At 26.3% G+C, this 14,013-nt stretch overlaps 1 protein-coding gene across 1 annotated transcript in view; it reads left to right on the forward strand.

Annotated features, from left to right (window-relative positions):
* The window catches only part of LOC117178488, a 257,943-nt gene extending 248,720 nt beyond the window's left edge, over positions 1-9,223 (forward strand). Inside the window, exons 6-7 of the mRNA XM_033369914.1 lie at positions 6,278-6,470; positions 8,681-9,223. Coding sequence (XP_033225805.1) covers positions 6,278-6,470; positions 8,681-8,961 — 474 coding nt within the window. The 3' untranslated portion in view covers positions 8,962-9,223. The remainder of the gene's footprint in view (positions 1-6,277; positions 6,471-8,680) is intronic.
* Positions 9,224-14,013: the final 4,790 nt, after the last annotated feature.

Below are 14,013 nucleotides of genomic sequence, written 5' to 3' on the forward strand. Positions count from 1 at the left end.
GAAGACGTCATTGCCTCTGTAAGTGCTTATTTTGAGGAACTTCCGAAAACGCACTTTTCTGAAGGATTAAAAAAACTTGAAAAACGATTGACCAAGTGTATATAGCTCCAGGGAGATTATGTTAAAAAATAAAAAAAAAATACCCCAAAAAAATTGTTTTTATACTTCATTCTAAGGACTTATTGAACTACCCTCGTACCAAAAATAATGAAAAATTCAAAAATTCCATTTTTTGGTCAAATTATGCAAGATACGAAAAAAATGAAAAAGCTCAAATTGCACGCCCTGGAAAAAACTACAAATCTATAATGAATCACTTTTCGATATAAGCTACGAAAAAAATAAGACAAAAATTCTTCATCCAAAAAAGAGCTATAATTTTTGATAGGACACGTAGTTTTTGCTTTAGTCGTAAAAAATATCATTCAAAATAAAAATATTAAATTTGTTTGAAAAAACTACTCAAGGTATGAACTTTAATTACCAGACAAAAGTTGTTCGCCTAAAAATATCTATAAATTTATTAATAATCATTTTTTGATTGGACAAGTGGATCTTCTTTTAATCGTAGAACATAAGATAAAAAATGCAAAAATGAACTTTTTGGAAAAAGCGCAGAAAAGACGAAAGAGGACATTGGCTCCTATATAGGACCTGTATAGGTTCCTATATTAGACCCTATGCAGTTGTGCTGTACTTTTATTCAATCGTAAAAAACAACATTAAAAATAAAAAATTATAAAAACAAGGAAATAAGAATTAGTATGATTCAATTTTTATGCATATTATGTATTGTAATGATATACATTTATTGAAATGATGCATGTTTCAGAGCAGCTTAGAATATAATTTAAAGCAAAATAAGAAACAAATACACAAAATAATCATGATAAATACAATTTGCTTTTTATTGTGCAATTTCTTAATAAGCAATCCTAGGCAGAGTTACATAAAAAATGTATTATAATTGATATAAAAGTGTTGTGTATAAATGTAGAAAAGTTTACATGTTGGAGAAAATCGATTGCGAAGCACGAGATACGTGATGAGAATGTATTCGTTAAAGCCAAAAGAGCTTTAACAAAAGAGAGTTCAAAATCACAAAATTACAGTTGTCGGTCCGTTCACCTTTGATTTTAAAAGGTCTATGTCCGAATGTGGAAGAAATGCAAAGACCAAATGCGGAGTGCGATTGCCATCAATCGCATACCGTAGGTGTGCTCAAAATCTCTTTTAACGAAAGAGAATTCACAATTACAAAATTACAGTGGTGGATGTTTTGAGTCCTAATTTTAAAATGTTTGCGCAAGAATGTGCGAAAATATAAAGACCGAGCGCGTAGCGCGAGGTAAATGCATAATCGAGCGCGAAGCGCGAGATAAATACAAATATCGAGCGCGAAGCGCAAGAACCAACAGTTGCGCGCCCTAGTTTTGTTTTTTGTTCCGAATTTTTTTTCAAATTCAAATTATACTTTTCTATCTTTCATATCTTCCGTTTGAATATTTAAATATTTTGTTGACAATTAATGTGTTTTGATTGAAAATTCAACTACTTCGTTAAAAGTTGAAGTGAAAGAGTTCTCTTTTTGCCAAAATAAACACTTTTGTTGAAAATCCGCTTGTTTTTTCGTTTTAAATTAATTTCTGAACTCAAATTTAACTATTATGTTTTAGGTTCGAAATCGACCTTTTTTGTTTAAAATTCGTCTTTTGTGATAAATTATTAAAGTTTATGTTTGGAAATTCACCTTTGTGGTAGAAAATTAAATTACTTGCTGAAAAATGATTTTGTCGTTGAAAATTTATATTGTCGGATTGAAAATTCAACTGGTAAAAGACTTAACTAGTCATTGAAATTTTCCAACTTCTTTTTTGACAATTTTATAAATGTTTTTAAATTTTCTGTAAAAATTAATTAAAATAATCATTGTTAGTTTCTAACTTCTACATTTTTTTGCTTGAAATCTTTCAAAATCAACATTTCGTTGTCAATTTCTCGAAATCTTTTCAAGTTCTAAAGAATTTCGGAATATTTTCAAAACGTCTAAATATATCTTAAGCATCCTCGAATTGTTTCAAAATTAAAAGTTGTTTCATTTTTTTTACTAAGCAACATTTTTTAAAATCTTTATGATTATGCTCTTAAAATTTTATTCTCAACATAAAAATTTATTTGAAATTTTCCTAGCAATCTTAAGAAATTCTTTTTATTTTCTTGAAACCTTTGAAGTTCCTCAAAAAGCTTCGAAATTTTATTTAGAAATCTTAAGAAATCTACATTTAGTTTTTCATTTTTTTAAATCAAAGTTTCAACACATTTTCTTGGTGCAATGCAACTACTGAGATAGATGCATATTTTAATTTGATTATGATATTGTTATTCACAATACAAATATTTATATGTTTCTGGAGCTACTTATTACAATTTATAAGTATATAAAATATAAAAATAATAATTGGCTTGAATTTAAAACTAAATATTTATGTTCCTGAAGTGTTTCTGCAATAATTTTGATAGATAGTGACTTGTTTCAAGCCTTTTCTTCGGAGAAAAATAATTATATTGGTAAAATGTCCAATTTTGACGTTCTATTTATTTAAATGGCAAGTTCCAAAGTGATAAATTAAAAAATCGGGCCTTCTGTGAAATCTTGTATTTTTTGTAAAGATTTATTGTAATTTTCTATAATAATTTATGAAAAATTAAAAGTGTTTTGATGACGAAAAAAAATATCAATAAAAAGTTATACAAATTTCTGAATTGTAGAAACTTACATTATGTTGTTAATTTTTCACTTTTCTTCACGAAAATACAATAAAAAATGGGCTATTTGTTTATTAGTAGTATTTTTTAACTTTCGTTTATCTCTATATAAAAAAATTGCATGCTTTAACAAAAAAGTACAATCGTAGAAAATGTTGTACTTTCTTATAAAAATGTTTTTACTAGGGCTCTAAGTAGGATTTATTTCCTCTTATAAATACCTATAACGATATATGTAAGAAGCCTTATCTGTTGAGAGAATTAATTAAAAAGGGAATATTATATTTCAAAATTGCCCTCTGGCACTCTTTTATAAAAATCCTGAATGATTTCCACTTTTTTTTATTTGTAACGCTAATAACAACTCATAAATTTTAAGCTACAAGAATTAGTTCGCACCAATCTAGCGATATATCGTTTGAGAGGTTTATGATCATTAATTTTCTATTGTCCTCTGCTTCCACTTTGAACGTGATCGCCTTTTAAGGGGAATATTACCCAACTTATGGGATATTGAGTCACCTCTGGAACATTATTAAGGGTCATCATATTGTTGCTGATAATTTAGGTTGATGAGAAATTCTCTTCATCTCTGTATATCTTCTAACTAAACATGTATTCTACACCATATATCAATTTCATAAGCTATTAGCCTTGCGGTATCAATGTTACAATTACTCTAGTATTTGCCGAACTACAGCCTCAACCTATCTCTACCTTCAAATAATTAGATGAGTAAGAGGGATCCCAAAACATAATAATTAATCATCCCTTTCTGTGGTAAGCCTTCTTTTCTTACCTCCTGCAGACTATAAGATGATTGGTGATTTGTAATTTTTTAAAAATATTGCAAAATCTACTGATAATTAAATATTTATTGATGTTAGGTTCAAATTTTTTCTTGAATTTTATTTGACAAACTCCTAAAATGAAACTAAATTGAAAATGAAACTAAAAATGCTCTCAAAAGAAGGGGAAATAGGAGAATTTTTCAGGAAAAATAAGGGAATAAATTCATTTAACATATTGAATTGCATGTCAATACGATGAATTTTCAATTAATGAATTGTATTTTCAAATGAAAAATCTAATATTTTATAAAACAATTCACTTTTAAGCCTGAAAAGCTAAATTGAAAAAGTTGAACTTGCTACCAAAAAAGATGAATTTTCAATCCAGAATAACGAATTCTTTATCCAAAAAGACGAATTTCCAACAAAGAAGTTTGATTTTCGAAAAAGGTGACTTTGAAACAAAATAGTTGCATTATAAAAAAAATAATTTAATTTATAACAAAAGAGTTGAACTTTTAACAACATTGTTAAATTTTTAACCTGCGAAGATGTTTTTTTGGATCGTTCAATTTTCAACATAAAAATTAATTACCAATGAAACAGTTGCATTTACAATTAAATAGTTGATTTTTTAAGCCAAAGAGACAAATTTTTAACACAATAGTTAAACTTTTATCAAAATAGTTATATTTTCAACATACAAAGAAGAATTTTTAAACAAATGGTCGAATTTTCTAACAAAACAGATTAAACAAATAAACATCAACCAACAAAATTTTCATTTTCAACCAAATAGTTAAATTTCGTGTCCAAGAAGGTGAGGTTTTTTGAGAAGACGGTTAAAATTTTAACAAAAAAGGATTGCGTTTCTATCCATTTGACGAATTTTCAACCCAATAGTTCAATTTTTAAGCCAAGAAGGTGAATTTTTTTGAAGACAGTTAAATTTTCAACAGAAAAGAATGAATTTTTAACCATCAAGTAAAAAAAAAATTTTTTTCACTAAATAGTTTAACTTTGAACGATATAGTTGAATTTTTAACCTATAAAGATGAATTTTAAACCAAATAATTGAATTTTCAACAAAAAGAAAACTAATTATTAACCGAACTGTTGCATTTGAAATAAAGCAGTCAATTTTTGAAGTTAAAGAGATGACTTTAAAAAAAAATTAAATATTTAACCAAGTAATTGTTATTTCAACATAAGAAGATGGATGTCCAACCAAGTGGTCGAATTATTCTTAAACAAAATAGATTAAGCTTCAAGCAAACTAGTTAAATTTGTAACGAAATAGTCTGATTTTCAAACCAAAAAGAATAATTGTTGAGAAGATAGTTGAATTTTCAATGAAAAGAAAGGGATTTTCAATCCAAAGGGACGAATTTTTTACTAAAAAAGATGAATTCTCAACATAAAAGAAAAATTTACAATTCAAAATGAAAAATTTTCATCAAAAAAGTTGAATTCTCAACGAAATAATCACATTTTCAACCAAATAGTTTAACTTTGTACCATATAGTTAAATTTGTAATCTACAAAGATACATTTTCAATTAAGTAATTTATTTTAGAAAAACAACTAATTATCAGCGAATCAGTTGTATTGAAATGCAAGAACTTTATTTTTGAAGCCAAAGTTAAAATTTCAACCTACAAAGAAGAATTTTTAGCCAATTGGATGCGTTTTTACAAAAAGCTACGTTTTCCACGAAATAATTAAATTTTTAACAGAATAGTTTAACTTTTAACGACATAGTTAGATTTTCAACATTAAAAGACAGCTTGATAAAAAAAATAATTCTAATGGATAAATAGAATAGTTTATATTTCAAACAACAAAATTTTATTTTATATCGATAACAGTCGACTTTAATCAAAAAGATAATTCTTAACGAAAAATGTGATATTTGATATTTAAAAGAAAAAATATTTTAATTTTAAATTGAAAACAGTTAAATTCAACTAAAAAAGACGAATTTTCGACAAAATAGTTAAATCCTTAACCAAAAAAGATTAATTTTTAACCAAAAATTTTTACTTGAAACCAAAAAATATCAAGTTTTTAACAACAAAAGTCAATTTTGAACAAAGTAGTTCAAATTTTAATCAAGTAATGGAATTTCGATCAAGAAGATTAATTTTTTACCAAAAAGACGAATTTGAATTTAAAAAACAACAAGAAACGAATTTTTAACAAAATAATTAAATCTCCAAACAAAACAATAAAATTTTCGCTTTAGCTTTCAATCAAGTAGTGGAATTTTTAATCTAGACGATTAATTTTCTATGAAAAAAGATTAATATAGAACAAAATACATACATTTTCAGTTAAGAGAATAAATTTTTAACCAAAAAAATGTAAAAAAAAAACTATTTCATTCTTGCGATAAGTGGTAGAATTATGTTTTCTTCTTCAATAAAAGATGATTTACGTGTAAAGTAATACGGTTAATTTTCATTTTTTCAATTGATTAATTAAGCAAAATAATAAGGAAGAGTTTACATAGATTATTGTTAATTAAATAAAAGAAATTTAGAAAGGTTTTCCCAAATTTATTCTGTATGTATATTTGCATTTTTTAAATGATTTATCTAGTTCTTCAAAGTTCATACCCGATGAAAGTTTAATGCTCAAAGTTATGTAAGTTTTTCATTTTTCCCCACTGTAGGGTAGCGTAAATTAATATCCTTTTAAAGTAAATTTTTATTTAATAGGTGGAAAATTCTCTCTCAACTTACGAGCCACATGCCTGTATCGTGGTCTATTCGATAGTATCACGTCCCAGTTTCCAGGTTGCAGAAGAAATGTTAAATTATCTCTGGAGAGAACACTATACAAAGGACCGCTCTGTTATTGTAGTGGGGAACAAGTCGGACCTCGCCAGGAGTCGAGTTATTTCTCCCAGTGGTAAAAATGAAGAATACTATTTTTTTTAAATAACCATATTAGGTGCCGTGGGTCTACAGAAAAATGTTTCGTAACCTGTTAAGAAGTTAATTAAGTCATTCAAACCTCCCTCTCCCAAAATCTCCCTCCCTTACATCACCTACTTCCCCTTCCCCTTCCCATCCCTTACTTTACCCTTTTCGTCTTTTTCACTTTTCCTACTTCCCCTCTCCCAGTTTCCCCTTCTTCTCCTTATTACATGTTCATTTAATTCCCATCACTTTCGGCTCCTTTTTCCTCTCACCTCCGTACATCCCATCTCCAATTTTTCCTTGATTCATCGACTTTCCCTTCCTTCATACCCCCTCGCTTCTCCAATCTATTTCATCATCACTTCCTTTCTTCTCATTTCGCCTTAATTATCCCCTCAAATTTGTTATTCTTTTCTCTTGTCTGATCTCCCCTTACTGCCGTACATTCCTTTCCTGATTTTTCCTATATTCATCTACTTCCCCTCCGCTAATTTCCCTTCGTGTCCCCGACCGCATGCCCGAATCACTTAAACTCTTTTCATTTCATTTGGAATAACCAGCCGCACTTTTTTCCCCTTATTCTTTCGCACTTTCCCTACTTTCTCTCTCATTATTTCCTCCACTTTCTTTACTTTCCTACTTCCCCTTCCATTTTCCCACGCTGAATTGAGTTAATTGAGTAAAAATTGTGCGTAATACATAAAATATTACTTCCACTGATGAGCACATGGACATCCAATTTTTGTAAACAATTTAATATTGTTTATAGCAATAATTTTCTCTTACAATATAGGTAGGAAGTCGCAGAATTATCTGCATTTTTCAATTTGTTTTAAACTTTTCTTCTAGATCCAGAAAGGATATTATCCATTCTAACATAAGAAATTATTTTAACAATTCATTATTACTTATAACTACGTTTTCTTATGTTAGAATAATCCTGTAAAGTTGTGCTTTTTTCTGAAATTTCCAACAGTTTTTCATTTTTTGCTCTCAGAGAGGTAATAATTAATCAAGGTTAACGAAAATAATTATTTACACAATATATTATTATTATTATTATTGATAACACTTTTCTCTTGGATTAATGCCAGAAAGTTGCGGCTTGTTCTGAAATTTTCAACTTTTTGTTAACTGGTCAGTTAGGGTAAGGTAAAAATTAGGCAAACTAACAAAGTATTTTTCAAACAGCTTATTACTGTTTATGAGGGAGCGCCTATAATTTCATAATTAACAGATGCTCCCTAACTATCTTAAAAAAACAAGTTATCAAAGACATGATGATATACATTCATAAATAAATTTAAAAAAAACCTTAACAAAATAATTAATTGCTATAAAGTCTACTGTAAAAGATCAGAATGAATAATTTTTTAGTTTTAATTTCAGAAAAAAAATCCACAAAAAATAAGCCTTTTTTAACAAAAAAAATGGTTTTGACTCCGACATTTCTTGGAGCACTTTTTTAAACCTTTTTTAAACAAATAAATCGTTTGTTATTAATTTAAAAATTTGTAAAGCATGATAAACAATCTAAGTGCTAAATCAGAAAACTGAAAAACACCTTTGAATTCTATTTGGAAATATCTACGTGGGCTTTTGTTAATAATTTTATAAAAAATTAAGTATCTGATCCAAAAACGATAAATACGTTTGGATTCGTCGAATGATGCAGAAAAATTATTAACAACATTGGCGAAAAAGACCAATTAGATATTTCGAAAAAGAATCCAAAGATGTTCTCAATTTTTTGTTAAACATTTACTTTGCTTATTATGCTTTACAAAATTCCATTTATTAAAAATAAAATAATTTTTTGAAAGATGGTTTCAAAAACAAAAAAATTGCACTTATACATATTTCGTAGAAGAATTGAAAGGTTTTTTTAGTTTTTTCGATCTTATTATTAGTTTGTTTTTAATAATTTCAGAAGATTAACAAATCACAGGTCCTTTCCGTTTTTTTTATCTGGCGCTTAGGCGCTTATTTTGTTTATAATTAATGCCAAAAGTTTGAAGTCCATATCTATAGTCTATATCTATAGCGAACTTCAGGGTCGTGAAATTTTGCAAACACTTTCAAGTCCAAATTGGTTCCAGCTAGGCGTGAGGAGTAATTTTTAATTTGTTGATTTTCTTTTTCGACGTTAATTGTCTGAACATCATTTGAGGATTAATTTGATTAAACTTGTCTTTCCAGAGGGTAAACAGTTGGCAACATCTCGGGAGTGCAAATTCATAGAAACTTCCAGTGGTATTCAGCACAACGTCGATGAACTTTTGGTCGGAGTTTTGAAACAAATTCGTTTACGAGAGACTCGGGACAAGAAATTACGCCGGCAAGGCAGCAAAAGTAAAATTCTGTCAAAACTTCACGGAAGCAAGACAGCTCTGAGTTTGAATCTCGCCAGAGAAATTCTAAACAAAATGTGTTTGAATGACAGCAAAAGTAAAAGCTGCGAAAACCTACATGTTTTATAAAAAAAATCTTATTTTCTACTTACGATTTAAGACTTTTAAAGTATATTTTTAATTATATTGAAGTAATACTTGAAATTTGGTTTCAATGCAAAAAGTGGTCTCAATGCAAATTTCGAATTTTCTAGGAATTACCCGTATACATCACAAAAATATTTGTGAAAAAAGTTACAAAAATCTTGTATACATTTCAGAGCCAAATGTTTAATAAAAAAAATAGGACCTTCCATCTTAAGTAGATGCCCAGTAATGATCATTAAAAGAAACCGGATTTTAAAAAAAGTGGCCGAAAAATCAAATTCTTGTATTTGCATTTCTACACTCTAAATTCAAATTAGTAAAATATCACTGATTTTTAGTTGAATTCTACTAATTTCTGTAGTTAGAATTCAGTAATTAACAATTCGTAAAAATATACGGTTTCATTCGTAACTATTTCTACACGCATGCGCATTATCTAAACTCGTATTTATAGATTTCATAAACATTTTTAATGTAAGGGAAAACACCCTGCAGTAGATAATCACTAGTTAAAAATACTAATATATGTAAAATAAATAATTTAATTTAATTATTAGTTCAGACAATATACTTCTTATTGAATTAAATTAGAATTAATTGTTTTAGGTATATTTGGGCTTTTAATGAATGATTATCCACTGTAGACTTATTACCTAATTTCTCTATATAAATGAATCTAATGTACGAAAATATTTCATTTCATTATTTATATTCTTTCTAATGAGTGAAACTTCAGAATTGTATGAATAGTGATAATATGAGAAAACAACAGAAACGAAACAGATCAACAAGTGCGCAATGAATAATTAACATTTTCCAAAGAAAATGTCTAGTTTTTTTACCCAAGATTTGTTTTGGTATATAACTATTTTTCTTTATTTTACATATAAATCATAAAAAATTATATTTATTTATAGCAGGCTTTACAGTATTTCTTCTATTTCCCGCTTTACCTTTTTTCCACGTTTTTCATCTTAAATGTGAACTTAATTAGTAGAACTCAATAAAAAATCCACCTAATTTTGGTTAAAAATTATTTATTTTGAATTGAAAAGCTTACCACTAAATTTTTTGTTAAAAATTCATTCTTTTTGGTGAAATTTTTTTACTATTTGACTAAAATTTAATTATTTTGTAAAAAAATTCAACAATTTTGTAGAAGTTTGTTCAATTTTGGTGGAAAATTCATATTTGTTGGGTTAAAAATTCAACTATTATGGTAGCAAAGTCAACTATTTTGTTAAATATTAACTTTTTTATTTAAAATACATAATTTCGGCTCGAAAATTCGTCTTTTCGAGTTGAAAATCAAACAATTTGGTGGAAATTTTTTTTCTATTTTTACTGAAAATCCTTTTTGGTTAAAATTTATCCTAAATTGTTGAAAATTTCCTTTTTTTACAAATTTTTACAATTTTCAAAACGAAAATATTACTTTCAAAACAAAAATTTAAATTAAAAAAAATTATTTTTTAGCCAAGAATAATACAATTAATAAAATCAAATTATAATTTAAGGGGAATATAATTTTCGATATAAAATCAAATTTTAAATACCTTAGTTAAAAATTAACTATTCAGTTGATCATTCTTTTTTTTGGGAAATTCATTGTTTATACTGAAAATTAAATTATTCAATTTTTAATTGAAAATGTATATATATTTTTTTGAAAATTTGTCTTTTTGGTTTACAGCTTTTAAGTTCTTTTAAAAGTCATCCTTATTAGTTTAAAATTCAACTATTTAGATACAAATTAAATTTTTTGTTGAAAATTCGAATTTTTGTGTTAAAAATACAACGATTTGGTTGAAATTTTTTTTCTTTACTTAAAATCCTTCTTGATTAAAATTTAATCTAAATTGCTGAAAAATACCTTTTTTTACCAATTTTTACAATTTTTAAAACAAAAATATTAATTTTATACTAAAAGTTTAAATTAAAAAAAAAAATTTTTTAGCTACGAATAAAAAAATAAATGAAACCAAATTATAATTGAAGGGGAATATAATTTTCGATATAAACTAAAATTTTAAATACTTTAAATATTAAATAAATTTTTAATATTTTCAATGATACCATTTTTTATTGAAAATTGATATATTTTGTTGAAAATTCGTCTTTTCGACTTAAAAATCCAATGATTTTTTAAAAGTCAACCTTATTAGCTTAAAATTCAATTATTTAGATAAAAATTAAATTTCGTGTGGAAAATTCGTATTATCATGTTAAAAATTCGTCTTTTACTTGAAAATTCGAAAATTTAATTGAATTTTTTTTTCATACTAGACTGAAATTTTTTGTTAATCTTAATTTTTTGAATCGTCTAGTAGATAGTAGATTCTAGCAGATTAATAATGTTAGTTGAAAATTTAAAGAGCGTTTAAAATTTTCGTTTAATTTATAATATTATTCGCGAGATATCATTCCTCTGTTTTCTTGAAAAATCATATTATTTCCCCGGTTCTTCGAATATTTTTGTTTGGAAAGAGGTGAAGACTTTTCATAAATGTTTTATTTATTTTTGTGTTCAGACAATTTGTTCTAAAATGAGGTTAAACGTAATTTTTGGAACTTTTTATTTTATAACATTTTATTTTATAACAAAATTTATTTATGAATATTTCTAAATATTACTGATAGAAATAAAATGTTAATCGTATATTTTTTTTAATATTTGAAAATAATTATGTTCTAAGATAACCAAAACATTTCTGGTGCTATTTATAAGATTTTTGAACATTTGTAAACTGATTTAGGTTTTAATTAATAATAATAATCTTGAGTTCTGAAAATTTAAAAATATATCCAAAAAAATCTTGAAGAATTGAAGGATTTTTTTGCAAGATTTTGACCTTGTTGAGAAAAACTTCGATTTGTATCGAAAGATATTTTGAAGTTTTTAAAACATTCGAAAATCATTTAATTTGTGCAAACATTTAAAAAATGTGTATTTTGTTGTGAAAAAAGCTTTTGAATCATTTTGAAATGTTTTGAGAGACTGGTACGGTTTTTTTGAGATTTCTAGGGCAATTTAAAACTATATTTTTTAAATTAATTATAAGATAATATTAACAAATATTTTAAAGAATTTCATACATTTCCAAGAAGAAGGGAGAAGATTTTAAGGCGATTTTTCTCAAATTTTCAAGATTGCAAAATACAAATGAAAACATATAATGTACAAAAATGATTTTCACTTTAAAATATTTTAAACAATCTTAAAAAATTATGATTTTTTAAGATTTTAAATAAAAATTTTAGAAGCTTTTCGCAAAGATTTCAGAAATCTTTTAAACTCACTTGATTGTTTTCTAAAATTGCATTCAATCCCGAAAAATAAAACTATTTTCTTCAACATTTTCGAGATAATTTTTTAACAAATCTTAAATTTCTAAACCAATTTTTTAAATTTTCTACAGAAACCTAAAAAAATTATATTCATATAACCTTAAGAAAAACTTTTCAAAAACTTAAAAAATAAATAGTTATTAAAAATTTTTATTTTATATTGAACATTATTTTTACTATACAAAATTCTTCAATTAAAAAAGCAACGTTTTAGTTTAAAATTCATATCCCTCTGTTCGGAAATATAACTTTTTGGAAAATGTATTTATGAATTTAACTCTTTTTATATTAAAATTATTGTTTTTTAATTTGAAATATGAACTACTATAGTTTGCGTAGAAATTTCATACTGTTTGGTTAAAGATTAAGCGATACTTGGTTAAAAGTTGAACTAATTTGTTAAAACTTTTGTTTTTTGGTTGAAGATTCATAATTTTAGTACAAACTGCTTCTTTTTGGTTATAAATTAATTTGTTTTGCTTGAGGATGCAAGGATTTTTGTATAACAATATTTTTGTATTGAAATATCAACTGTTAAATTTTTTGTTGAAGATTCATCTTTTTTGGTTAAACAATTAACTATTTAGTTAATATTTGTTTTCCAATTTTTTAAAGAACATTAGGAAAATTATTTATACGTAACCTTAAAAACAAACTCTGGGAATATATATTCATTAATATTTTGATTTTATATTTAACCCTTTACGGCATACATTTTTTAGGGAAATGAGTTTTCATGAAAATTGGTACATAGGGGTTTTTGGGAGCACTGATCACGAATCTGAACTCAGATTTAGAAAATTCAAAATGGTGGATCCAATATGGCGACTTAAATTTGAAATATTTTTGGATTTTTTCTTAGAATTGGTATACATGGGTTTTTTGGAGTCGCTAATCACGAATCCGAACTCAGATTTTAAAAATGCAAAATGGCGGATTCAATATGGCGGCCAAAATTTAGAATTTTTTTTTATAAATTGGTGTACAGGGGCTTTTGATGATAACTCTGATCACGAATCTGAACTTAGATTTTGAACATTCAAAATGGCGGGCGAAAATTAAAAATATTTCTAAATTATTTTTTGAAGGTTGGCACAGGCAGGGTGTCGCTAATCTTGAATCTATATTAAAAATGACAAATATTTAGAATATTGAGGTTAAAAAAAACCTACTCACCTAAAACATAGATTAGTACCAATTTTCTGAATTTCAAAATCTAAATTCAGATTCGTGATCAGTGACTCCAAAAATCCTTGTACACTAATTTTTTCAAAAATCCAGAAAACTTTATTATTTTGACCGCCATATTGGATCCTTCATTTTGGATTATCAATGTCTGATTTCAGATTCGTGATACGCGACCCCAAAAACCTCTGTATACCAATTTTCAGAAAAAAATCCAAAAATATTCCAAGTTTCGAGCGCCATCTTGGATCCACTATTTTAAATTTCTAAAATCTGAGTTCATATTCGTGATCACTGACCCCAAAAACCCCTGTATACCAATTTTCATATAAAATCCAAAAATATTCCCAATTTCGGAAGCCATATTGGATCCGCCATTCTGAATTTTCAAAATCTGAGTCCAAATTCGTATTCAGCGACCCCAAAAACACTTGAACACCTATTTTCATAATGATATAATGGAAAGTTTTTTCAATAATGAATTTTTTCGACAAAAAGGCT

This window comes from Belonocnema kinseyi, chromosome 8, assembly GCF_010883055.1.
Source record: "Belonocnema kinseyi isolate 2016_QV_RU_SX_M_011 chromosome 8, B_treatae_v1, whole genome shotgun sequence".
NCBI classification, from domain to species: Eukaryota; Metazoa; Arthropoda; class Insecta; order Hymenoptera; family Cynipidae; genus Belonocnema; species Belonocnema kinseyi.